General features: G+C 44.9%; 2 protein-coding genes across 5 annotated transcripts in view; one reads left to right on the top strand and one right to left on the bottom strand.

The window, feature by feature from the left end:
* Positions 1-1,282: 1,282 nt before the first annotated feature.
* CUNH5orf22 (chromosome unknown C5orf22 homolog) lies at positions 1,283-13,797 on the bottom strand. 2 transcript variants are annotated; one of them, XM_044426538.1, is made up of 9 exons: positions 13,301-13,797; positions 12,521-12,666; positions 11,308-11,457; positions 9,223-9,691; positions 5,855-5,917; positions 5,136-5,257; positions 4,484-4,550; positions 3,616-3,755; positions 1,283-1,989 (listed from the first exon to the last, which is right to left on the bottom strand). In XM_044426538.1, the coding sequence occupies exons 1-9, from the start codon at positions 13,412-13,414 to the stop codon at positions 1,833-1,835; spliced, it is 1,428 nt and encodes a 475-aa protein (XP_044282473.1). In that variant the 5' UTR covers positions 13,415-13,797; the 3' UTR covers positions 1,283-1,832. The 2 variants fall into 2 exon arrangements, with proteins under 2 accessions (XP_044282473.1, XP_044282474.1); XM_044426539.1 differs by lacking the exons at positions 12,521-12,666; positions 13,301-13,797 and adding an exon at positions 12,464-12,515.
* Positions 13,798-13,895: 98 nt separating this feature from the next.
* DROSHA (drosha ribonuclease III) overlaps positions 13,896-24,673 on the top strand; it is a 103,124-nt gene continuing 92,346 nt past the window's right edge. For 2 of the 3 annotated variants that reach the window (XM_044426453.1, XM_044426455.1), the window contains exons 1-5: positions 13,896-13,969; positions 15,664-16,531; positions 18,762-18,854; positions 20,869-21,094; positions 23,453-23,594. In XM_044426453.1, coding sequence (XP_044282388.1) covers positions 15,672-16,531; positions 18,762-18,854; positions 20,869-21,094; positions 23,453-23,594 — 1,321 coding nt within the window. In that variant the 5' untranslated portion in view covers positions 13,896-13,969; positions 15,664-15,671. The remainder of the gene's footprint in view (positions 13,970-15,663; positions 16,532-18,761; positions 18,855-20,868; positions 21,095-23,452; positions 23,595-24,673) is intronic. The other variant, XM_044426454.1, reaches the window with a different exon arrangement.

The raw sequence follows: 24,673 nt of genomic DNA, 5'->3' as shown, positions 1-24,673 counted from the left end.
GCACGCTCAGTAAGCCCCTCCTTCAGCAGGCATCTTCTCACTGCCATTGTCATCTGCTGCTACTGCACCTCTTTCTTTCCCCTCTTGGGTACCACTTAGTTGCTTGATGGTTAGAGAGCATGTAGAAAGCATCTACCACTCCTCCTCCTCCTCACAGATGTCCAGACCAGAGCAAGGGGCAAGGGAACAAGCAGGTTTCAGGGTGAACAGGAGACGCCTGAGGGACTCTTCTCAACGACCCCTTGCCACAATAAGGCCTGCTCAGCAGAAAATGCATCCAGTTGTGATTGGCTGGGCAAACTGGCTCAGCCTGATTCACATTAACAGCAGGCAGGGACTGTTTGCGTAGCACACCTAGGGCAGAGCAGTCCACCTAGCGAACAGATAAAGAACTGCAGCTAATCATCCTGAAGAGTATGGACTGCGAGCCAGTGTGGTGTGGTGGGTAGAGCTGGACTGGGGACCTGTGAGATCCAGGCCCAGTCCCCGCTCAGCCATGAAGCTCACCAGGTGACATCGGGCCAGGCACTCACTCTCGGCCTGACCCATTCATTTTGTGCCTCAAGGGAGGAAAGTCCTGGCTGGTGGGCTAAGACTCCTCCCATCTTCACCTGGATAACAGCCCTTCTTTCCCTCTCAGATCATTTGCAAATGCTTGATCTATGATTCATAAGACTGCTCATGACAATCCAGAGATCAAACATTAATAATGAGTTGCTCAATTATAAAAGGAATGTACTCCAGAATGTTCGGAAGCAAAAAAACCCAGATTCATAAATATTATCTGGCACTTTCTTGTAGGGTTGCTGCTTATCTAAAAAGCACACCTGTTGTGGTTTTATAATAACCTGGCACACACAGTTAGCAGTGGGAGCCATACTTGCTGGAAAGAAAAATCTGCTCTTGATGAATTTCTCTTAAAAACACAGGGGCAGAAACCCCAATTTTCTAAAGGCAGTTGCATGTTAATTTCTTCACATCAAAACTAAAAGCATACATCTTAGTCACAAAGAAAAACAATGGTCTAAACATACTGCCATACCATAATCGCCGAATAGCCCAGTTCCAAATATTTTATTGCAGAACCCACTCTGCAAAAAAATCATTAGGACTTGCATCTTAGCATGATTTTTTAGGGATCTGGAGGGTGGGGAAGGGAAACACCTCCATCTTGTGTGGCTACCCATATGTGCACAAAAATGTTGTCAGGAGATGAGAAAGAGAATTCACAACATTCAAGATACAACTTACTGCAAAAGAAAGAGTAAAATGTTAGACTTAGTGGCTTTGGACAAGTTATTGTATTTCAGCATTTCTATCTTACATCACAGAGTTAGTAGGAAAATGGACTGGAATAACCTCATGAAGGCCATCCTGAGCTTTTCTGAAAAATGACAGGATAGAAATGTGATTTTAAACAAATCATGAATATACAAGAGACAAAGAACACAGCTAAGATAGTCAATGCTTTAAAGCAAAATGCCAATCTTTCAGTAGTGCTGTCAACAAAAATAAACTGGGAAATCAATTCAGTGATCCTACAGCAAAATCTGAGATCTCTTCTCAAATCCCTGTTTGTAGGAAAGACTCCTGCAAAAATCCAGGAAGAGCTATTTGCTGGTCATTTATTGTCTTCCTATAAGCAAAACTATCAGGAATAAACACAAGTGATAACTACAACAGAAACTCTCTGTTTGAAGAATTAAAGGGACTTTGGGTGGGGAGTGTAACACTCACAGAAAGCCGGCAATTCTCTAAGGAAGCCATGGGGGGGGGGGGGAACCAGAGTTTTGTCACTTCCATTTTTGTACCCATGATTGTATCTGTATCAATCATGCTGTGGATGCAGGACTTGCTCCGGCAGGACAAGCATCTTGCAAGTACTCTAAGTGAACGTCCAGGGCACCAAATGCCGAGCGCAGCACATTCAAGACCTCTTCTTGTATGAACTCTACTTGCTCTGCGGGACAGTAGTCATCCAAGCTGGACCTGCAGACAATGCGAGTACTTCTTTAGGTTTCTTGAAAATAATTATAGCTGTTCCGTCTGTTTCTATCACTCTCGAGCTAAGACTTCAGCTTGGGCGCTAGCATTCCTTGCTCCTCCAGGTGGCTATAATCCTAAAATGCACTTCCTATGAGTAAGTTCAATTCTACATATTTAATAAGTTTAAGACAATCTTTAAAAAAGATGGTAACATACTAAATAATGAAATGTTGATAATATGTCATATTGAGCTTTCCTATCTAGTCTTTTTCTAAAAAATAGTCATGGTAGCAACCAAAAACATACATAATTTAAAATGAAACAACATGCACTTTGACACAGTACCCAAAGGTGAAAAAATAGTGACTGGATTAAAAAGCTGGACCATTTTGTGAGCACAGAGGAACAACTAGTTATTCAGGAGTGGGGGGGAAGACTGAGGAGTATCTGGCAGTGTCAATTCTGCAAACTCCAATAGTGCCGGCAGAGCTCCACAGAATCCTTCCACAGCATAATTACCGTCACAATGGATTATGCACACAGAATGTGCCACTGGGTTGCGCAAGTGCCATGCACACACCCCTGCACAAGTCCAGCTGTGCCTTCTTGAGCACAGTTGGAATCCTACTTTTTCCTAAATCGCATCATTTGGACTCATGAAATGATTCTGTCCATCTTCTCCAATTCTATCTCTACATTATTTTAAATCCTGTAAGCTTTTAGTTGAACATTTTAGTTGAATATTTAAAAATTCAAATATTTGAATTTTTAAATCAAGATATAACTCCAGTGTCTCATTATTTAGTATATTATCATTTAAAAACATGAATACTAACAAGTGATGATGAAAAAGATTATGGTGATTTCAATATAAATCATTATCAGATTTTTGTATCTTCAGCTTGATGCCTCCAACACTTTCTAACATCATCAGTTTGGGGGAAAAACCTTCTACAAATTAAGAACAACCCAAATGAACCTTTAAAAAATCAAAATAAATGCCCCCATAATTACATAGTTTGAAGATACCCCTTTCCAAGCAAAATTATATCCCATGGTCAGGTACAGCCTCTGCATGCTCTGGTTTGGTTCAGAAGTAATGGGCAGCCATGTTCCTGCTTCAGGAACTTGCTCTATCATCTCCCTTTCGCACCCAGAGGATCTAAAATTTCTGCTTTAGATTTTAAAATAATGTTTGAACTATGAGTAAGGAGGGCAAACCACACGCAAATCCTGGTTTCAGCTCCTGGTTTGCTCTTCCTAACAAGAGGGCAGAGAGAAACACACAAGCTGGAGACTCACCCAGCTTTGCTCTCAAAATGCCAAACCTGATGGAGCCACCCATGTTTTGGCTTTCAGCACCCATCAGACCCAGGCGACATGGCCAGTCGCCAGGAATGTTGGGAGCTGCAAGCCGAAGAGGGAAACGGCTTGGGAAAGGCTGCCCTAAGCTTGGATTTTGTGAACCACCTCATTATGTCTGAACTAAGCCTCTGAGTCTACTGTGTGAACATACCAGTCCCCAAACAGTGTGGGGCTCAAACCAGGTTGTGCCGCTGTAGCTGCTGGGGAATTCTGGCACGCTCAGTTTAGCATGTTGCTCATCAAATGCAGCCAATCTAGGCTTACCGAGCTATTGTCACAAGGGTTGGCTTTGGCAAGTTCCTCAAGAGGTGGTTTACGGACTGTACGAGACTGTCTATCTCTTGCTTGGTGCTGACATGGTGAGGAATTTCAGAGTAGTCACAGGTAAGGCCAGCTTGATGGACCTGAGGAACAGAGGAAACAAAGAAGTCACCACTACCCTACCCAGGAACCAGAAAGTAAAGAAACCACAAGAAGAATAAAGAAAACGAACACACAAACAAAGATTCATTCATTAATTACTTTTCTATACTACCCAACAGCCAAAAATCTCTTTCACCAATGTACTTTTGTGTTTTGGATGAAAAGCTGTGACTTTAGAGAATATATTCTTGCCTGTCAATATCAGCCCTCAAAATAAATTCAGTTGGTTTAGAGACAACGGCTACATTCACATGCCAAATAGCTCATGCTTTAGTGATGAGAATGACAATAGTCTTGCAAGTGCAGCTGTGAGGAAGGCTGTGGGAGTTTTGTATCCATTTCCAATCAAACAGAGGCTCATCCTTCTTTTTGAGCTCGTAAACTGTGGTTAACTATAGTTAGTTCGAAAACACACATACACACAGAGTGATTTGTTGGAAACATGTCAAATTCAAACTCTGGTTTATGAAGAAAATTTAAGATCAACCAGGTTTGGGATGTAATATTCAACTGCGGTTCATCAAAATCCATAGCAAAAAACCCTTCCAGTCTTATACCTGTAATCAGGAAGAAATGGGGTGCCGACAAGGCCCTCATTTCTGTCATGAAAAACCAGGTTTACTGTGACATCCAAATGCCACCAGTACCCAGCTTTCTAGTATCACACGAAAAAGAGATCCTAGACTTTCTGTAAAATAAGTAGGGTTACCATCTCGTAATCAGGAGTTCCTGTTCGATTTTTCAGGCTGTGCACAAGTGGAACAAGAGACTTCATCCTACAGTAAAGACAGGGACATCAACATCTCCAATTAATTCCAAACAAAATGTTTACATTCAAGTGATACGCATAAGGCTAGGAACAGTGGCACAGAACAGCTAGGGCCTCACAGACTGTGCCATCTGCAATGCGTGAGGGCATTGTTCCTTTTTCTCTCTAAGCCCCAACAGATATGGCACTGCCTTTTTCAGACAGCCCATGTAATCTCATTGTTGAGAACTAAGTCCCAGGCTTGCAAGCATCTCATGAAGCTTCCCATTCTCATATGCACAGGCACCAAAGGATGCCTTGTAGCTGACTGCGCTGAATTGCTTGCACTAAAGAAGTAATGCATTTTCTGAGGGTGTTTTGCAGTTTGCCTCTGGAGCGAACACACAGGCGCTCTGATTCAGGCAGTTGCTGCTGCATGGATAGAACTCATGCTGGGATTGAGCAGCTGGCCAAAGCTACCTTTCTTCTCCATTGACACAGTACAGTCTTCTAGCCAAGCAACTCCCCGTGACCTACACCACCCCTCAGCATCAGTTCCACTGCTATTTACAATAGCCCCGCTCAGGCATTGTGGTCGGTGCAGGAAGCATACCCGGGATTTGAAGCCCATCTTTGCAGATTTTCTTCAGTGTCGTCATCACACAAGTCAGCAAAAGCTGCTTCCAGATCTTCCAGCTGGTGGATTCGATTCTCAACACAATCTAGCAAGTCCTCCTTCAAATATTAAAGCAGAAAGAACTTGGATAGCAGTAGTAAACTGGAGGCTTAATGTAGCAACCAGCTCCAGCACTGAGCAAAATCCAAACATGGAGTCTGCCACTTCTGTGGGGGATTCCATCCCACCTGCCATGCCCTGGAATGATTCAGCTCTCATGGTACTGGGAAAGGAAGGAGAACCAGGGTGGTTTAGTCCCTGAGTGGGGCCTGAGTTCTACTCCCTGCTCTGTCATGCAACTCACTATGTAAAAATGCCAAAAAGCCAACCTTATTTGGGAGAAAAGATGCCTATGTCTGTGGGAATCAAAGTGCTTGTTCTGCTTCAGCAAATACATTTTTGTGAGTCTAAATTAAATCTGCATTCATGGTAAGGCACTAGGCAAATTGCATAAAAATATTTTGTGAAGAAACCATTCTAAAGCACCATTGCATAGTAATCAGCCAAACATAATTGCATACCAATTTAACTGTTTTGGTTTGCTTTGTTTTCCCTTCACAGTCTTTCACTAATCTCCCCAGTACCTATAAACCTACTGAGGTAAACAAGAGTAATTGCTCACTTTCCTCATTCTCCTGTTACAAATGAGAACGTACCTCTGATGAATGGCTGATAGGCTTCTTAAAACTGTACAATTCTTGTAAGATCTTGTATTCCTCCTATTTTAAAGAAAGGGGAATATATTCAGAACACATGGCATTTGAAGCACAGCACTGTGCCTTTAATTTTCAGGGCAGTTTCTTCTTTACAGCCTTCCTTAGATTTAGTTTCTGTCTGTCTGTATTTCTTTCTTTTTTTTGGTATATAGACAATTCAGACTTGTAGCGCCAAAAGAATAAAGAATACCTAAGCAAGTGTACACATTATCCAGCACTCACATTCTTGTCCCAGTTTCTATATCAAGACAAAATATACGATAAGTTGGCCACTTTGGATTTCTTAAACTATACATTTCCAAGTATAATACACACCTAAAAGGGCTTTAGCTTTGAAAATTCCAATCTTTCCTTCCACTTTGCTGCCTCAAGTGCCAGTTCACCAATCATCCAGTTGGGTGTCGTCCCCCAACTGCATGCAGGGGGAGAAAGAGAAAGGCTGTGACTGTGGGCCATGCTGCACCATTACTGGTCCCATTGGCTCCACACTCACTCTCCATAGATCTGATGGAAATGTGTCTGTAGAGGGGCATCTGCTCTGTGTCTTTACTGCCCTCAGAGATTTGGAGCTCTGATCATGCCAGATTCTAAATCACTGGGGAAGCCTTCACGTACAGGAAAGGTTCTCTTCTACAGGCATGCCCTCTTAACACAGGGATGCTAGGAATTGAGCCTTTGAGCCAACAGGCATACAATGGTAGGGATGGAGTCAGCAGGTGCAGCACGTCCTCTAGGAAACTACAATCACATGGAAGAAAAGTGCCCAAGTAAAGATTGGCAGATCGGCAGCTTGTTTCTTCTTTCCTTTGAAAGCGGACAGGAGAAAGGCTACCTAAAGCAACTTCCACGGCCATAGCAAACTTGCTTCAGGCACCACACCAGACCATTGTTCAGTTCTGTATTCAAAAGATGATGAAAATGACCAAGTAGGGCTTGATCACATCAAATACATCCACCTCAAACTATGGTTTGGAGCTATCTTTACACATCTATTTTCCATCTTCTCAGACCTTGCTTCTTAGCTTATTAAGACCCAGAATAGCGACCATAACTATTACCTGTTGATCCAGACATCATCCCAAACCAAGCACACCTTACGCCAGCAAGAAGAGGCCTCCTTTGATTCTTCCAAGGACAGGGCTTGACCTCCACGGTCCACTCCCCGGAAAACTCCCTGCTGTCCTCCCTCTCAATTGGCCAGAGTCGGCCAAGTCCCCTGATGCGGTGTGCAAAGATCAACATGAAGCATCAGTGGCCTTGCACTGGCCAGAGGCGGATTCGCTTTGGCAGCAGAGGTTTAGCACTTCAGGTAAAATTAAAGGATTCTCAAACTACAGGTTAATCCCATGGCATGCCACTGACACCTTCCATTTTTAGTCTACAATAAATGCAGGTAGCCTCATTCTAGATCAAGGCTGCCATATGCCAGGAAGAGATCCAGTGGTACCAATCTAGATCAGGGTCACATACACTTACCCTAAGCAAAACCAAAGTGGGGTGTGTATCAGATGCACACCGCGCAATTACTGTAATGTGTAGTTTGGCCCTGGGAATATTACTGAATTACAAACTACAATTTGTACAAACTACAGCTACAAACTGTTATTGAATTACAAATTGCAAGAAGGCAGACAGGCACATGTTGCCTGCATGAAGACAACGGACCAGGAAGGAGGTGCACACCTTCAGAGACACAGGCAATCCTGCAATGACCATAGCCAGATGCATTTTCTGCTCAGCAGATACTGAGCCAGTTTCCATGCTTAGGAATGGAAACTGAGCCAGCATGCGGAAAAAAGTGAGCATAGCTCTTCTAGGGCAGTGATACTTCTGAGGGCAGAAAGAGGATTGTTGATTTCAGCATTTCTTCTTGGAAAACTGCCCTACCTGTGAAAAGCTAGCATGTGCTATCTTGTCTATGCTATCTCTCCACATGTGAGAGCTTTTGTATATGGGGACATAGAAATAGAAACAGAGCGAGTCAGAAGGGACCTTCCGGGCCATCTAGTCTGACCCCCAGCTTCACTCATGACATGCCCACCATGTGCATGTCCAGCCTATCCTTAAACATCCTCACTGATGGGGCCTCAATGACCTCCCATGGAAGCCCATTCCATACCCTCAGGGTCCTAACTGTCAGAGAGTACTTCCTGGCATCTAAATTGAACCTTGGTTCCCTGAGCCTCGCTCCATTGGGACCCAACCAGCGTGTGTTCTCTGAGCACGCAGAACAATCCGGAAAGGGCTGCCTGATATAGATCATTGCCTGGGCTCACACTTCAGTCTCCAAAGGAGGGGAACCATCAACAATACCTTTTGCCTGTCTCTGTTGGTCTAAGATGGTGCATGGAAGGTGCCGTGAGCATGATTTTGCTTGCTCTTAAATGTAACAGAGAAATGCAGTCTTCTGTTATGTTGGGCTTATGGTTTCTTTACAACTTCCCTCATTATTAAGAAGCATCATTGTGTATTATGTGTCAGAAGAGAAGTGAATTCCCTTTAACTGAAAGACAAGATGGATCTCAAAGACAACATGGAGACAAACTTGAGGGATGGCTTCTCCCAAAGAGCAACCCTAAATTTAGATATTTACAGGGCAATTGTATACTTGTCTACTCAAAAGTCATTCCCACTGGGTTCAATGGTGCTCGCTCCCAGGTATAGTAGGTAGACTGCAGCTTAGCATACATTATCATCTACAAATCTGTGTAAAAAACACACACTCTCTCTAACAAAATATGTCTCCATGGGGCAGTTCAGTTGAAAATGTCTGCCCCTCTTTTTAGGTGATTTGGTGCCATTTTGTTTAGGGAGCTGTCAAATAAACAGCCTGCTATTTTGGTGACCGTCCATCCTATGCAGTCTATATACCAATAGCAAACTTAATTGTCCAAGTGTGACTCCTCAAGCAGCCAAAATGGCGCTATCCATGCACCAGGGTATATCCTAGAAAAGGGCAGTTGGCTGGATTCCTGACCGAAAGCATCCCATGCTGCAACGTTCTGCAGAACGTTCTGCATGACAACGTTGTCATGTTTTGTGATGATCTGTTGCAAATGTCATAAAAGTTTTTGCTGCCGACTCTGCAACTGAAGCCACAGGCTATCCACCCTAATCTGGATGCTAAGGGATAGGTTTTTCTCTTCACTGAGAAAAAAAGGCCCTTCAGCTTGCATAAACAGCTTGCTTAAATTACTCAATTAAAAAGGATTAAGCATCTGTTGCCTATAATGGTGGCAGAGGAACTGTGTAGATTATTGTTTAAATGCATAGAATTATGAGTTTATTTTGACTAAAAACATGGTTACCTGAGTGTATATTTCCTTGAAAGGATTCTTAACAGAGAAGAAATCTAAGTCAATATCTAGAACATAAGCAGCCCCCTTTTGCAGCACATGGAGAACATCTTTGACGAGCTCAGTCGTCTGGCACGTGTGATTCCCAAAAGAACAGGATGCGGAGGGTGCCTGGTCACTGTCTGGCTTCTCATGCTCAGGGACTCTCCTCTCCAGGTCTGCAGTCTGTGTGTCTGCACAGCTGGGGGAGTCGTGGGGCCCCGTGGCCTCCGATGAAGAGGCAGCAGTGGCAGGAGCTGTGCTGTCCCTGCTCAACTTGAGCTTCTTAGCAGAAGGGAGAGCTGGGCTTTCCTCCTGGTTCCCTGGGACTTCAGAGGGATGCACAAGGCGGACACTCAGATGCAGGGACTTCTCGTTCTCCAGTTGACTGGGAGGAACATAAAGGCCATCAGAAAGGAAGTAGTTGTCGGTGCTTGTAACCCTGGAATAATAACAATACTAATAAAATAAGATGATGATGATTCTTTGCATTTTTTCAAGAAAACCTTCCCAAACTGGGGCTCCTCCAAATAAGCTGAACTACAAGCCCCAACATGGTTGGCTAGGTGATGCTGGGGGTTGTAGTCCAACATATCTGAAATGCACCGGGGTAGGGCAAGCTAATGCAGCACATTTCGAAGGAGGACGGAAGAGATAAGGAACACCTTGCTAGAATGGATCAAAGACCCAGCTTGCCTGGCATCATCTTTCCCACGGTAGGTCACCAGGTGCCTCTGGAAAGCCCATAAGCAAAACGTGAAATAATTCCTGGCTTATTTTAGCTATTTACTGTACGCACTATGACTAGCAAAAGGAGCCATGGAACGGCTTTTAACACAAAGAAACCTTCAAGCAAACATACGCCACTCTGAGGGAGGTCATGTGGTGGCTGCCCTGCCTGGAGAAGCTGTGCCCACAACACCCCTACACATGGCAGCAGTGTGGTGATGCCGCACTGATGGAACTATGCACAGCCTCTTCTATTATGACTGCAGATCTTGCTTTCCCCACTGTTCTTTATCCAGTAAAGAAAAGCAGCTTCCAAAGTGTCAGTACATTTATTTATTTATGTATTAATTAAAAGCTTTTCTATCTCGCCCCTACAGAACGTCTCGGGACGGCTTGCAATACAGAAATAAAACAGCCCCACAGCATCCAAGCATAATATACTAAAACCCAACTAAAATCAATTAAACATGTAAAGTAATGGGAAAATTTAAAAAAATCAATTATAAATCAATATAACACCCAGCACAAAACAACAACGATTCACAGCAAAATAGCAGCAGCCATTAAAAATTAATTAAATTAAAATTAAGTAAATTAAATTAAAATTAAGTAAATTAAATTAAAATTAATTAAAAATTAATTTTCATTAAAAATGAAAGGACTGGAAAACCCTTGCTTAAATGTCATAGCTTTATCACCTGTCTAAAAGCCGGCTCAGAAAGGGGAAAGTTTTCTAGAGAGGCTATTCTGAATTTCTGGCTCCAAAGCTGGGAAGGACCTTTATCTCAACACTCACTTGTCATTTGCCCTTTCCAAATGGGGACTGCACTGTCTGGAGAAATCATCCCATTTGTGAAGTCATCCAAGACTTTGACTGGGTGCCACTCCCTTGAGAAAGGAGGAGTCAGATTCCTATGGAGAACAACTTTTCTTTGAAATGCCTTCCTTGGGAATGCAGAGCATTCATGGTATTGTCTGCCAGCTCCTGGCCTGAGGGTTCTCAGCTTTGTGGGATCTACTTTGCGTTTCTGCTAAAACCATGGGTTAACTCTGCGCTATTTATCCCTTAACCATGGGCTAACTCTGTTGGGCTATCCTTTAACCATGGGTTAATGGGCTATTTGGGCCCATTTCTTGATTTGCTTGGCCATTAAATAATCCAAGACTATGAATTCCTTGGTTGTTAATTGAAAGTGGAAGTGGATGGGAACCAGTATGATCATTCCTTAATTGGGAAGCATTTATGGGAAATCACTAGGATGGACGCACACAGTCACACACCAGATCTAACTCTCTGGACACTGTCAGAAATGCACATACCATAGTTACCTCATTGTAGTCGTGGAGATGTCCTTGCCTACTAAAAAATGATGGGTACCTTCTTCAATTTGCTGAGCCCAAGCTGGATGTAGCCACATCACTTGCGAAATGTGACCAGCGTACACAGCAGGCATGATCCAATTCTCAATACTTAGATCACTGTAAAAGAAAATATGGAATAGGTTGGTTATTGCTGTTTCGGCATGTCAAGTCTAAATACAATTGCAATGAAGGTATTTCTGTCCTCAACACTTACAAAAATAAAGTATTACAACCAACTACATGTCACATTAATCACACAATGGAGGCCTGTCTTTTGTCTCACTCCAGCGACATTTTGTAAAGTAAGATAAAAAGAATCCTGCAAGTACAGGCACCAAGTGAGACCTGCAACAAAATGATGCGCTGCCCAATGCTCCTGTTCAGTAGTCACTTTCCATGTGCCCTTCTATGATATGCCATTCCTTCCAGCTACTACATACCCACATTTCCTCCACCCAACTCTCTGGCCACAAACCACACTACTGGGCTGTTTCAGGTCCCCTTCCCACTTAGGGGGAATGTTTGGTAAAGAATTCTTGACCTTCTGCAAACCTAGAACTGCTGAAACCACCCTCTTGTGTGCAGACAATGCCCCTTTAAGCTGTGTAAGGATTTGCACTCAGCTTATATGTTTGCATTTAATATATAAGACAAGTGCCAGTGCTTCTGTAGCCACTTCGGCCGGCCGTGCCCTTTCTGGAAACTCCATCCCATCCCATCCCCTTCTCCACACCCCAACCCTACAACAGCTAGTCAGTGTTTCGTGACCGCCAAACATAGCCCTCGCTGGACTGTTTCTATGGAGCACCCTTTTAAGATGGAATGAGCTTGCTCAAATATTTATCATACTCATTAAGCCTTCAGGTTCTTCTACATCTTCAGATACCTTCATCTTAAATTTTGATGGTATCATTTTGGCAACATAAACAATGGCACTCATGCAGGAATATTGCAGACAGAGTGAATGATGTGTAGCTTGCCTACATGAATAGAACTCTTCTGGGTGTGAATTTCTGAGCAGACTTCTTCTCATATCCTTCTGAGGAGCGGGGAGAAGGTGCTGCTTCTCTAAGGAGGAGATAAGTATGCCAAGATCCAGGAAAGAGTTAAGCAACATTCCTACCTTCATATGCCAAAAATCCATCTTGCCTGCGATGTTGACAGCAATCGGGAAACCTACCTAAATAAAGCCTCTTTATCGAATACGGTATCTGCAGGCATGTTCACTGGTATAAGAAGATCCGGATGGGAATCCAAGTGGAGAAAGCTGATGTTACTGGCAGGAAGGTACTTTGAACCAATGGCTCGATAAATGAAAGGAAGAACCTGTAAGTATGGGGACATAAACATTGTGACACATGCAAAACAAGCAAGGTAAATGCTGCAAATTATTGATGAAAACCATAAATAGGGCCTTTTACTGGGAAACAGATTTTTTAAACTCAGGTTTGACTCTTTTGGCTTGCTTACAGCATAACTACATCTGTTTCTTACATACAGCTACCCAAAGTCAAATTTCCATGAATTTATTTGGACTTACTTCCGAGTCAAAGTGTAGTCCTTGGAAAAGCATGCAATGAATACCATTTAACTGGTTGGAACATATATAGGATTACTAATGTACCACTAACCCACGGGCCAAAACATCTTTTACTTTAAATGTACACTTTCATTTTCACTCCAGAATAGACATAGGCCTGAATCTGAAAGGATGGAGTCTGAGGGCTTGTAAGGCGCAGTTCAGTGTCCTGCTCCGCACCGACTCAAGAGTAAAAAAATGAGAAGACGGCATAGCGACAGGAACACACATTTCAAGTAATGCCTGTTTTGGTAGTCTCGATGGGGCTCGCTCCCGAGCAAGTGCGCAGAGTGAAACACAACCGATTCATTTCAGCGGCTCGACTCTACAACCCAATGCATCCATTTTCGCTTCTCGCTTGCCGATCAGCATTTAACTTACGTCGTGGTGATCTTCCACCACCCAGACGGGCAACTTAGGATACAGGCGCAGAGGGCTGGTTCCGCCGCTGCCGCGTCCGGCGCTCTGCCCCTCCTGGCTGCCGTCCTTGCTCATTCTGACCAGCGGCGCGAGTCAAGGCGCGGGGGAGCGCTCGACGACACGCGAGAGCCTGACACGCTGCGCGGGGAGCTGCGGGGCCCGGCGGGTTTCGAACGCCGGGCGACGCAGCGTTCCAAGGCCCGAGCGCCGGTGCCCGCAACGTTCCAACCGGAGTGGGGGACGCGTCTAGACGTGACACACTCGGGCATGGTGGGAAAGGAAGGAGGAGCGGCGACAGAAGCGCCAGTTGCATGGGCATCGCAGCTCCCGGGCACCGCTTGCGGCAGGCTTGGCTGGCTGGCACGCTCTGAAACGCTGTTACCGATGCGCAAGGCTGCACGCGTCCCAGTCAACGAAGCCAAACCTAAACTTTCCCCTTCTGGCCCTTTCTCCGAAAGGAGGAATCGGAGGCAGCTCCGAACTTCCGCTATGCGCCGTTACACGCTCCTCCTTTCAACCTTCTCTTCCGGTGCACGAGTGCCTACCCCCCCCCCCCCCGTCTGCAATACACACATTTTCTTTGACTCTGCCGGCGTTCGTTTTTCAGGGTCTGCAGGGGAATCGGTCCAGGTAAGATCAGCACTTTGCTCTCCGACGGAATGCAAGAGGTGGACGCTGCTGCGCGATTTTGGTTGCCTCGCCTTCTTTGTTCTGCCCGGTGTGCTTGGAAAGAAACGCTTTCGCATTTCTTGAGAGTTTCGTTACTTTTCCTTATTTCCTTAGAAAAAGAAGACGCAAAACGGCCCTTTGATTACTTTGGGAGTAGACTCGTTAATTTTTCACCATCCGATTTTTCATACGCTTTATGGTCTTCCTTTCCCAGTGTGGAACGCTGATTCAGATGTGCCCAGCAAGCAGCCCAGTCAGCACGGAGGTTCTGTTCTTTTTAGAGGCTGGGATGCTGTGAATACTTGCATGAGAATAAGCCCCGTGTGGGACAGACAGCGCAGTCCAGTGCATGTCTGCTACAATTAAATATTCAATAAGACTTATTCCCACCTAAGGATAGGATCGGGCAGCAGAACCCTCCCTTCCACTAACAGTTGCAGTTTTGTTCGCATGTATATAAAATACGTGCAGAGGTTCAGCCAGGTTTGAAAGGCTGATTGCAACCTTTGCAAGTCATTTGCTTTGCAAGTGTTTATGTCAGCAATTTTAGTAGGTCTCATTTGTACAGGAATTGTTTAAACTGTTTAATTTTGTCTATTGGAAAAAATGATGGCTTTATTGTATTTGTGGTTTGCTGTATTCAAATTTGTATGAATTGCTGTAAACTTCCGGAAGACTCTGGCTATTGGGAAGTACAGAAATTAAATTCCTTATCATTGTCATCTTGAGTACGCAGTGAATTCACTTGCTCAGATTCTGGTTCTAATCCAGGGTGAAGTGAGGACATCATGTTGGGAAGGGACCACAGCTCGTTGGCAGGCACATGACTGCATTCAGCAGGTCTGTGGTTCCGTCTCCAGTATTTCCATTTTGAAAGGATGGAATAACAGGGTGGGAAAAGCTTTTGCCCCAGCCAGTGGAGTGCCTCTGCCAGCATATAGCTCAATGATCCCATTTAGTATGAGGTGTATGAAAGCCACCTAGCAAATGGCAAAGCCTCAACTCAGGTGTGATCTGAAAGCAAAACGATTTTTTGCATGAGCTTAAAGAACTTAATGAGCACAAGACATAATTTATTGAGTATTCTAAGTACGGCAGTACCTAGGAACTTCTGGTACTAATTTCTATAATTGTGCTTCTGAGGATGGTTTTTACTGAAACTTGTTGAGCATCCTGTACATATTTTTTCAGCACCATTTTTTTCAAGACGTGCCTCCTTCTTGATGTCTTGTGTTTGCTTACTTTTCCCCCGTCTCTCGCTTGAGTTGGGGTTTCTAAATATCCTGGCTCTTGGCAATTACTTCACCCTAGCTCTCTATATATGGCACAGGAATTGCGAGGGCAAATGTGTTATGACATGTAAAGGCAGTGTGGTGTAGCGGTTAGGGTGTTGGATTGGAACCCGGGAGATCCAGGTTCCTCTGCCAAGCAAGAGAAAAAAGATACAAATGTCATAATAAACAAATGTGATGATAAAAATGAAAGCCGCACTAAGAGAAATGTTTTCCTGGAAACCCTTGGTTGAACTTGCCTAGACCTTAAATGAAAGGCGCATATCCAAGATGTGGTGAAGGGAGAATAAGATATGTATGGTATAATCTTTTCTTTTCTTTTCTTTTCTTTTCTTTTCTTTTCTTTTCTTTTCTTTTCTTAAGGGTCTAAGATGTCCTTCCATTCCGGGCGAGGGTGCCCCCGCAGCCGAGGAGGAACTGCTGTCAGAGCCTCAACGCAGACTTTTCGGCCCCAGAACCTGAGACAGCTGCACCCCCAGCAGCCGTCCATGCAATATCAGTATGACCAGCAAACGGCGACCCCTCCTACCTATGCCAGCCCTCCAGCTACTAGTTATGTGCCTCCAAGGCCAGATTTTGTCCCTTATCCCCCACCAATTCCCCCATCGCCACAGAACACCATCACCCAGTGTCCTCTGAGGCCACCCTTTGCAGGTCACCAGGTGAGGCCAACCTTTCCTCTCCCACCTTGCTTCCCTCCAGCTCCACCCCCTGTCCCAAATCCTGGGACCCCCCCTGTTCCTGCAAATGCATCGGGGCAAAGCACATTTCCATATATGATGCCTCCCCCATCCATGCCGCACCCTGTGCCGCCACCAGTAATGCCTCAGCAGGTCAATTATCAGCCAGTGTACTCTCCAGCCTATTCCCAGCAGGCATTTCCTCCTCCTAATTTCAATAGCTACCCACACAATGTCAATTCTTACCAGAGCAGCAGTGGCAGCCCCAGCAGCTGTAATAACAGCAGTGGCAATTTTCGGCATCCGAGTCAATATCAGGTAGAAAAAACCCAGCCGGAAAGGAGGTCTCCGGAGAGGAGCAAGCACTACGATCCGCATCGGCACCGGGAGCACTGTCATGGGCATGGGGATCGGCACCAGTCTGCCAGTCACGCCGAGCGGCGGGATCGAGGGAGGAGCCCCGACAGGCGGCGGCAGGAGAGTAGCCGGCACCGGTCAGATTACATCAGAGGACGGACGCCGCCCCGCCACAGAAGTTACGAGTGGTACAGGTAAGTGGCCTTGACTTTACCACCGTGATAGCCTGTCCTGCCTCCGAGGTAGCTTGGTGATGTCCACTGGGAGTGTGAGGGTTAAATTTACTCCATCGTTTTGGTCTAGGCTCTTGTTTCCTGGATAGTGCATTATACTGCTGGGTGTATTGGTGTGGGAAACATGGGCTGGCTGGATTTGATTTTTCAGTGTGCCTAGCAGCAAAATGACAAAGCCGAAGTTGCCCATATTTTGGACACATCATGAGTAGGCAAGACTCACTGGAATCATACTAGAGAAAGGTGAAGGCAGAAAAAGGAAAGGAAGACCAAGTATGCGATGGACAGAATTCATAAAGGAAGCAGCTTGGAATCTGTGAAAGCTGAGAAGAGGCTGGCAAGGCCAGGGCATTTTAGGGTTACAGAGTCACCACTGGTTGGAGATAACTTGGTGGTGCGTATGATCATCATCAGCAAATAGGAAGAGTTAGAGTTTGTGAGTTGGAACTAACAGAGGTAGGCAGAGGGTGTTGGCTTGCTTGATCTCTGCACACAGTTGGAGTTGCAAGCATCCACTGGGGGCAGAGGCAATCCCATACGCCCACGTCTCCTGCTCACACTCAGAACGGAGATGCAGAGGCACATCTTGGTCCTCCTTGGCATCTGATGGATGCTCCTACCTTTGAGTCTTTTCTTGGGTGCAGATGGAACCCTGTGTGTCTCTGCTTTCTGCCTCTGGCTTGGAGCTAAAGATAGAGGGATTGCTCTGCCCCGGTGCCAAATGCTGGCATCAGCAGACCCTTGGGTGCAGGATGAAATGAGGTTCATCCACTTTTCTCATTAGTGGAAGATTCTGCAGAAATTTGGGACCTATCCTTGTCATGGCAAGCACAATCGTTGGATCCTGAAGCACATTTGAGCCACATGCAGCAATTTGGCTTCTGCCTTGCATTACTTTCAAAATGTTTTAATATTCCTTTTTTAATTTATTTTCTAAAGATTGGGGAAGAAATTGCTAACATTATTTTCTGAGAAGATGTACAAGAACTGGGAGCTGAGTGTACTGTTCCAACTGTATGTTTTGAGAACATCACTCCTGTTTGCTTTGCCCACTGGAACCAATGTTGTTTTTTTCATGGGAAATATGGCTAATGTAGTAAAACCACTGTATTTGCTTTCGAGGTGATCAAGTGGCAAGAGCCTGGAGGAGCACAGGGACTAGATGCTTAAGAGTGACTGTCTGTGAATGCTCAACCTGTACTTGAGCGATAAGTTGCTGACATGGAAACCAAGTCAGAGTTGGCAGTTTGTAAGGATAGGCGGAACCCCATTGGCCGCCTGGGTCACCTGATCCCTCCTGGATTGGGAGCTGCAGTATTGCCCTCTAGCTGCCATCAGCTGAGTGTCATGAGGCCGGAGCACTCTTCCTAATGACTCACACAGATACAGGCAATAAAAGTTTTAAGCCTTTTATTCTAAACAACTTCAAAGATACACAGGCGATGAATAGTGCAGGAGCCGTTCCTGGTAGTTCTAAGCAACCCAGTTGCCCCCTCCTTTCTGACCTCCCTCAGATTCATGACGCACTCTGGACCCTACGCGAACGCCTCTCCCCACGAGGGCTGGATAAACCCCTCTCCCTCCTTCTTTGACTTTGCCTCTCTTCTAATTGGCCCAAGCGCCGAAGTCTTCTCCTCAGCTGGGCATTCTCCATGGCAACGGGCTGTCCCAGGTCCGCTCAGCAATTTCTGCAGGCTGGACAAAAGCTTCGTCAGGGTCAGGTGGCGGGGGGTGGGATGGGTGGGTGTTAGTGCTATGGGCACCAAGTAGAAATCTTCTTGCTCTAAAGCCTGACTCTCACTGGGAGCTTCCCTCTCTCTTACGCGTGCTAGTGACTCCTCTGAGTCATTAGGCACGACACTGAGATGCTACAGCACAGCTGAGAAGGAGGTGGCCATTCAAGGCATGAGGGATCCTAGCTTTAAGGCACTCCAACTTTCAGGCATGAAAGTTGGAGTGCCAACTCCAACCAATTGGAAGGAAGCCAATTCCTTCCAACAAATGAAGGAATATAAGCTCCTTATAGTTTGTAGCTGTAGAGTGGTATGTAGGAAGGAGACTGCATTCTCCTGCTCTCTAGACTCTTTAGATGGGCAGTCTACTAAGTTCTGATTATTCCCTTGTAGTTGTGAATTTACTCACATTGAAAACTGGTACTTAAATCTCCTTTAAAAAAATTAAACTCTTGAAGGGATCGACAGAGGGACCGACACAGGCACCGTGATAGTCGCCGTTCACCATCTGCAGAGAGGACCTATAGAAAAGATCACAAGAGAACAGGAAGGTAAGATGGGATACCTGGTTGTGGAAACTCTTGTGTAGCTGCTGGTTATTCGTCTTTTGTCCTGGTATGATCATTCCATCAAACCAGTGTCACCCAGACTGGTGCCCCCTGTGCTGACTCAGAATGGTGGGAATCGAAGCCCAACACATCTGGGGGACACCAGCTTAGAGGAGACCGCATCAGATGGTGTATTTGACCTGAGAAATTGCTTGCATCAAAGGGAGATTCTGTTAAGATGGCCCACCTATATAGTTTATGGGCCTTTTTAGGACTCTATGCTCTAGTTTGTTGTGTGTGTACATATACACATCAATATATATGTGACTTGTGAATGCATTTAATACACCATTCAGACTAATTCAACTTTCTAACTTTCTTCATCTTCCTTTTCATGCCATTGAACACATATTCCAAAGAGGGTTTTTTACATAGCTGTGTAGTGGCAAACAGAGATATAACACAACCAGCTGCAAGTGCAGAGTTGTTTCTGCATGATCCTGCTTTGCATTTTTGTGTGTTCTCTTAAAGCATTTCAAGTTTTCACCAAAACAAAAATATTATTTGACTTGTCTCAGATCTTGTGGTTTCTGATATTTGGTTGAGAACATATTGAAATCATTCTGTACTTATAACATGGGGATCTTTGGATTTCTCTTCATTAATTAACTTCTTCAGTTTTAACATCCAATTGCTGAAAGCTTGAGAAGGCTACCCATGAATGCATATCACTCAGTGGCGCTAACATTTAATAATGATTTGCATCGGTGAATGATACATTGCAGCTCATACTCCACTGCTGGAAGTGTTATGTATTCTCAGGATGTTATGAAATGATGCATTCGGCTGCATGCATTTTCAGGGATTAGGATATGAAAATGTTCTATGTGAATGTGGGAGCCATCCCATCGAGCAGTATATGGGCATTTATTTTTCATTGAACATACTTCTGAAGTACTCTTCCACTTAATGTGTGTTTGGATATGTTTTACAGTTAAGCCAAAAGCATAATAAAATAGAACTCTGTGGAACTCTATGAAAAAAGAATGAAAACATACCAGTAAACCAGGAAACCCTTCTATAATTAAAGGGTAGCCTTTATTAGCAAAAGCTCCCCAGAACACTGCCATTTTTGCTGCCTGCACAATGAACAAGCCAACTAACCTTAGGAAGTGTGTTCCATTCCTCAGGAGCTACTCCAACAAACTCCCCTCTGCAGGGCCTCAGGTATATAGATATATTTCAGGTAGGTTTGTATAGGAGGAGATGGTCTAACAGATGCCCTGGCCTTCTGCTGTTTAGGGCTTTGCAGGGAAGAACTAGAGCCTTGAACTGGCCTGGAAAGAAACATTGGAGCTCTTTCAAGGTTGGCATACTGAAATGCACACTGGCCTGCCCGGTGTGTTTTTCCACTGGCTCTAGTTTCTGTGTACTTGTCCAGGGCAGCCACTACTCGAGCAACTTGTGGTAATCTAACAGAATGCATGGCCAGCTGTGGCCAGAGCTGCCTTCCCCAGGAAGGAGTGCCAAGCTGAAGACTTCCTTGCTGTGGTGTTGGATCCCACAGCCCCCAAAGCTGTGTCTCCCATTCTCCAGAAGGACTGGAACCCCTCTAGAGCAGGTTTCATTTCCAGTCCTGAGTGGGTTTTTCTGCTGAGCAACCAGACCTCTGTCTTGTTTGGATTGAGCCTGAGTGTATCCACTCACCTGGGCAAATTGGGCCTAGTTCTGCCACCAAAGGTGGACATTTTATTTATTTATTTATTTATTTTTCGGTTTATATCCTGCCTTTTTCCTACAAAGGGCTCAAGGCAGCTTACATCATTCTCCTCCTCCATCTTATCCCCACAACAACAACCCTGTGAGGTAGGTTGGGCTGAGAGTCTGTGACTGGCCCAAAGTCACCCAGTTGGCTCCATGGCTGAGCGGGGACTCTAACCCAGATCGTCTGAGTCCCAGTCCCGTGCTCTTAACCAGTACACCAGACTGGCATTTCTTCCCTTCCTTTGCTATGTAGCCGTTCACCCAGCCAAGACCGCAAGAGACCTCGCTGGGAGGAGGACAGAGAGCGGTGGTCAGAAAATGCCTGTAGAGAGAAGAGCTACACCTCCATCAAGGACAAGGAGCCAGAAGAGGCAGCTGTGGAAAAGAATGAAGATGAGGAGGAGGAGCTGCTGAAGCCTGTCTGGGTGCGCTGCACCCATTCCGAAAGCTACTATTCAAGCGATCCCATGGATCAAGTGGTGAGCATTTGGAATGCTGGCAGCCAATGGCTCGCTTATTTGTTTGTCTGTAACCTCCAGGGAGCCCACCGCAATCTGCAAAACCTTTCTCCTCATTGTCTCCAAAGTCACCCCATGGGCCATGTACCCAGTGGACCAGAACCTGAATTCCCCAAGTCCGAGGCACTATGTGACAGTGCCTCTTTTGCAGTCTAAACGTGCATAAGATCCTGCCTTTAAGGAAACTTTCTTTTACCTTAGGATCCAAGTTAATTATTGTTGCTTCTTTTTATGAATGGACATAAGCCCAATTCAGCCAGACACAGAAAAGTTTAAAGTGTGCAAAGGGTTGGAAATATGTGTGCTGCCCCCCCCCCCCACCCCGAGGTGTGTGTCTAGGTTTGGGACAGATCCTAGTGGAATCTGTTGCTCTGGCATTCGTGGACTTCCTCTGCACTCAGCCCCGTCTCGCAAAGTGCGCTGAGCCAAGAGAACTGCGAATGCTTGTGGAACAAATGTTGTGCTCCCAGCATTCTTCTTCCCTGCCGGGTAGCAGCACAAGGGCTACTCAGCTGGTGTGGGAGAGGGATGCTGCCAGCGGTCGTACAGGGCTTGCCAAGAACAGAGTTCTGCTTGGGCTGCTGCAGAGGCATGGAAGAGGGATGATGCTTGTGCAGTGTGTGGGGTTCAGTTCCTAGCAAGGGCCCGAAATATGGGGCACTTGCCAGGGACTTGGAATCAGGCTGCTGCAAAGTAGATCAGAGTCTGCGGAGCCAAGCCAGGGAATCTGATGGATTCCCATCCCCAAAACAGATTCCTCACATGTCCCTAGTGTTGGCCGCACTCAGTTCAGTTTTCAATGGGAGCTGATACTTTGCAATCCTTTACCCACTTGTCTTACTGCTGAGTTGACGGGCATAAGCTTATGCTGCATATTCCAAGACAGAATGTGTTTGTCCATGAGAAGAAAGTATCTGCAGACACCGTCTAAATATGATGTGCCTGTTTCATATATTTAACGTTTGGGGTGTGTTGGCGTATCATGGATTCAGTTTGAAAGAACTGATAAGAATGTTAAGGAGAATTAACATGTTCATGTGTACTCGGAGTGTGTATTCAGAGGTCTCAGCATGGGCTGAAGTTTCTGTTCTTTTTGCACTGGAAATGTAAGCAGAAAGGCAGCATATTGGATCATCCTACGTTAGGGTTGCTTCAAGAGATCAGTATCATGAAATTACAAAGGGAAACTCTCTCTTGATATGGGCTATCCCATCTCTGCTTGGAAACTGCCAGTGAGGAAGAGTCTACCACCCTTCAGGAGAATTGGGACCATTGTCAAATGGCCTTTACTGTCATGATTTGACCTTTATGCTCAACCAACATCTACTGTCTTGCAGTTTAAGCCCATAAAATCTAGTCCTGCCTTTCAGGACAAGGGAGAACAGTCTTCTCCAGCTTCTTTGAGACAGTCCTTCAGAGATCTGAGTAATCACACTCTTGCTTGGACTCAGCTTCTCCAGGCTAAAAGTATCCGATTCCTTCAACTTCTTCCCAAAGAGTTTCTTTTCTGTACCCTTTGATCATTTTCACTGCCCTCATCTAAGTCCGTTCCAGTCTGTCTATCTATCTTAAATTGTGGTGCCACAGAACTGGAAAGAGATCAGAACAGTGCAGTATAAAGTTGAATTATTACTTTCTGTGATGTGTTACTGTCTTCTGTCATGGAAAGTACGTCTGGTTGGAAATGGTCTGCAAGCCTATGCGTCAATTGTCACTAATTATACCCAGATGTATGTCATTGTAATTGTGATTACCATATGATTGCCATGAAGATCTAGCCTTTTACTGCATGCTGGTCTCCACATGACAATGCTTTACGTTTGGAAAAGGCCCTGTGTTGAAAATGCTTTCTGTGATGGACATACAAGCTGGTGGTTTCTGGTGTCCACCTGTGTGTTGAGGAGAACTTTATGAAGTCCTTGTTACCAAAGCAGTAAGGCTCAGTATTAGGGCTGATGGGCTTTTTTCCAGCTTGTGAATGGATGGAACAAATGACCAATTCCTGCACACTTGTATACCATTGTTGCCAAATTGTGGTCCACCAAATGTTTTGCCTTAAAAATCCCATAGCAACATGCCATTAGGCTATGCTAGGCTAAAACACCACAAGTTGCTTACCCATCTTCTTTTATCATCTATGGTAAATTGCCACTTTTCTGCCATAGCTCATAACTCAGTTGGCTTGTGTGTTACACATGGGTGACATTTTTCACATTCTGACATTGCAATAATTTGAGGTAGATGTTTTCTGCAGTTCTGTATCCTTTCAGGTTATCTGCTAACTTCTTTCTCTTGTTTATTCTTGGTTGTAACTGCAAGGGAGATTCCACTGTTGTTGGAACAAGCAGACTCCGAGATCTATATGAAAAATTTGAAGAAGAGTTGGGAAAGCGACAGGCTAAGGCCAAAGCTGCCAGGCCACCATGGGAACCTCCCAAGACCAAACTGGATGAAGATGTAGGTAAGTACCAGGCTGATAAAAGCTATGTCTCCCCGGAAAAGGTGCTTGTCATCATATGGCAGTGGTATGCAAAGGGAAGCTTGTAGGCAAGATCTGACCTCCACAGGTTTTCCATTTGGCCACCAACTGAGCCCTTGTCCCTTCTTTATTACACGTAATTCCTCCTGAGGTGAAACTTGGGCAGAAGGATCTTTTAAGCATCTCTCTTGCAGGGTGAGCTCTAAGAAAAGTTATGTAGCAGAGCTTTTCCTTATTATGGACCTCACTTGTATGTGGAAGCAACAGAGGTGCCTGGAGAAGCCACTTGGGCAATTATTTATTTATGTAGTGTGTTGTCAGCTTGCCTTTTTTCTGTTGCGGAAGTCAAGGCATTGGAGATGGTAAATTCAAATGAACTTTGATTGAGCTTTGCTTCTGGAGGAGGGCATGATCTGCAAACACATCATGCCCAGAACTTTCTGCAACTTGTCCTGGAAAAGAGGAGGGTAAATTAGTTGAATATTAAACATATTGCTTTCTCCAGCAATACCCATAAAGCTGCCCATCAAATACTGAACACATTGAATGAGCATTGCCTAATACACATGTCAGCATGTGGGCATACACACACACAGACACAACTGTTACACCAGCCCTTTAAAATAATGCAGTTTAAACAAGGTGTGTGTTATGTGCCATTAAGTCATCTCTGACTTATGGACACCCAATGGATGAAAGCCCTCCAAAATGTCCTTTCCATGGCATCCCTGCTCAGCTCCTGTAAATTCTAGGCAGTGGCTTCCTTTATGGAATCAATCCATCTCTTATTTGGTCTTCCTTCTCTTCTGCCTTTGACTTTCCCTAGTATGACTGTCTTCTCCAGGGAGTCCTGCCTTCTCATGATGTGTCCTAAGTATGACAGTCTCAGTTTTGTCATTTTTGCTTCTAGAGAAAACTCTGGCTTGATTTGATAGGACCAACTTACTTGTCTTTCTGTCGGTCCAGGATATTCACAAAGTTCTCCACCAGCACCATGTTTTGAACATGTTTTTTAAAATAGCTAACTTTAATTGGATCTTGCTCTGGGCCATTTGCCCATC

This window comes from Varanus komodoensis, unplaced genomic scaffold, assembly GCF_004798865.1.
Source record: "Varanus komodoensis strain SLA01 unplaced genomic scaffold, ASM479886v1 scaffold17, whole genome shotgun sequence".
Lineage (NCBI taxonomy): Eukaryota > Metazoa > Chordata > Lepidosauria > Squamata > Varanidae > Varanus > Varanus komodoensis.
Note: the sequence above shows the minus strand (reverse complement) of the source record. Positions and strands in the feature narration are given on the sequence as shown.

What these genes read in the sequence shown, in the direction of transcription:
- CUNH5orf22 (XM_044426538.1), bottom strand. Translation starts at nt 13,414, where the DNA reads ATGAGCAAGGACGGCAGCCAGGAGGGGCAGAGCGCCGGACGCGGCAGC. An exon ending in AGATGGGCTTCAAATCCCGG is followed by an intron (nt 4,551 to 5,135) that starts GTATGCTTCCTG and finishes TCTTTACTGTAG; the next exon opens with GATGAAGTCTCTTGTTCCAC. An exon ending in GAACTCCTGATTACGAGATG is followed by an intron (nt 3,756 to 4,483) that starts GTAACCCTACTT and finishes TCTGTTCCTCAG; the next exon opens with GTCCATCAAGCTGGCCTTAC.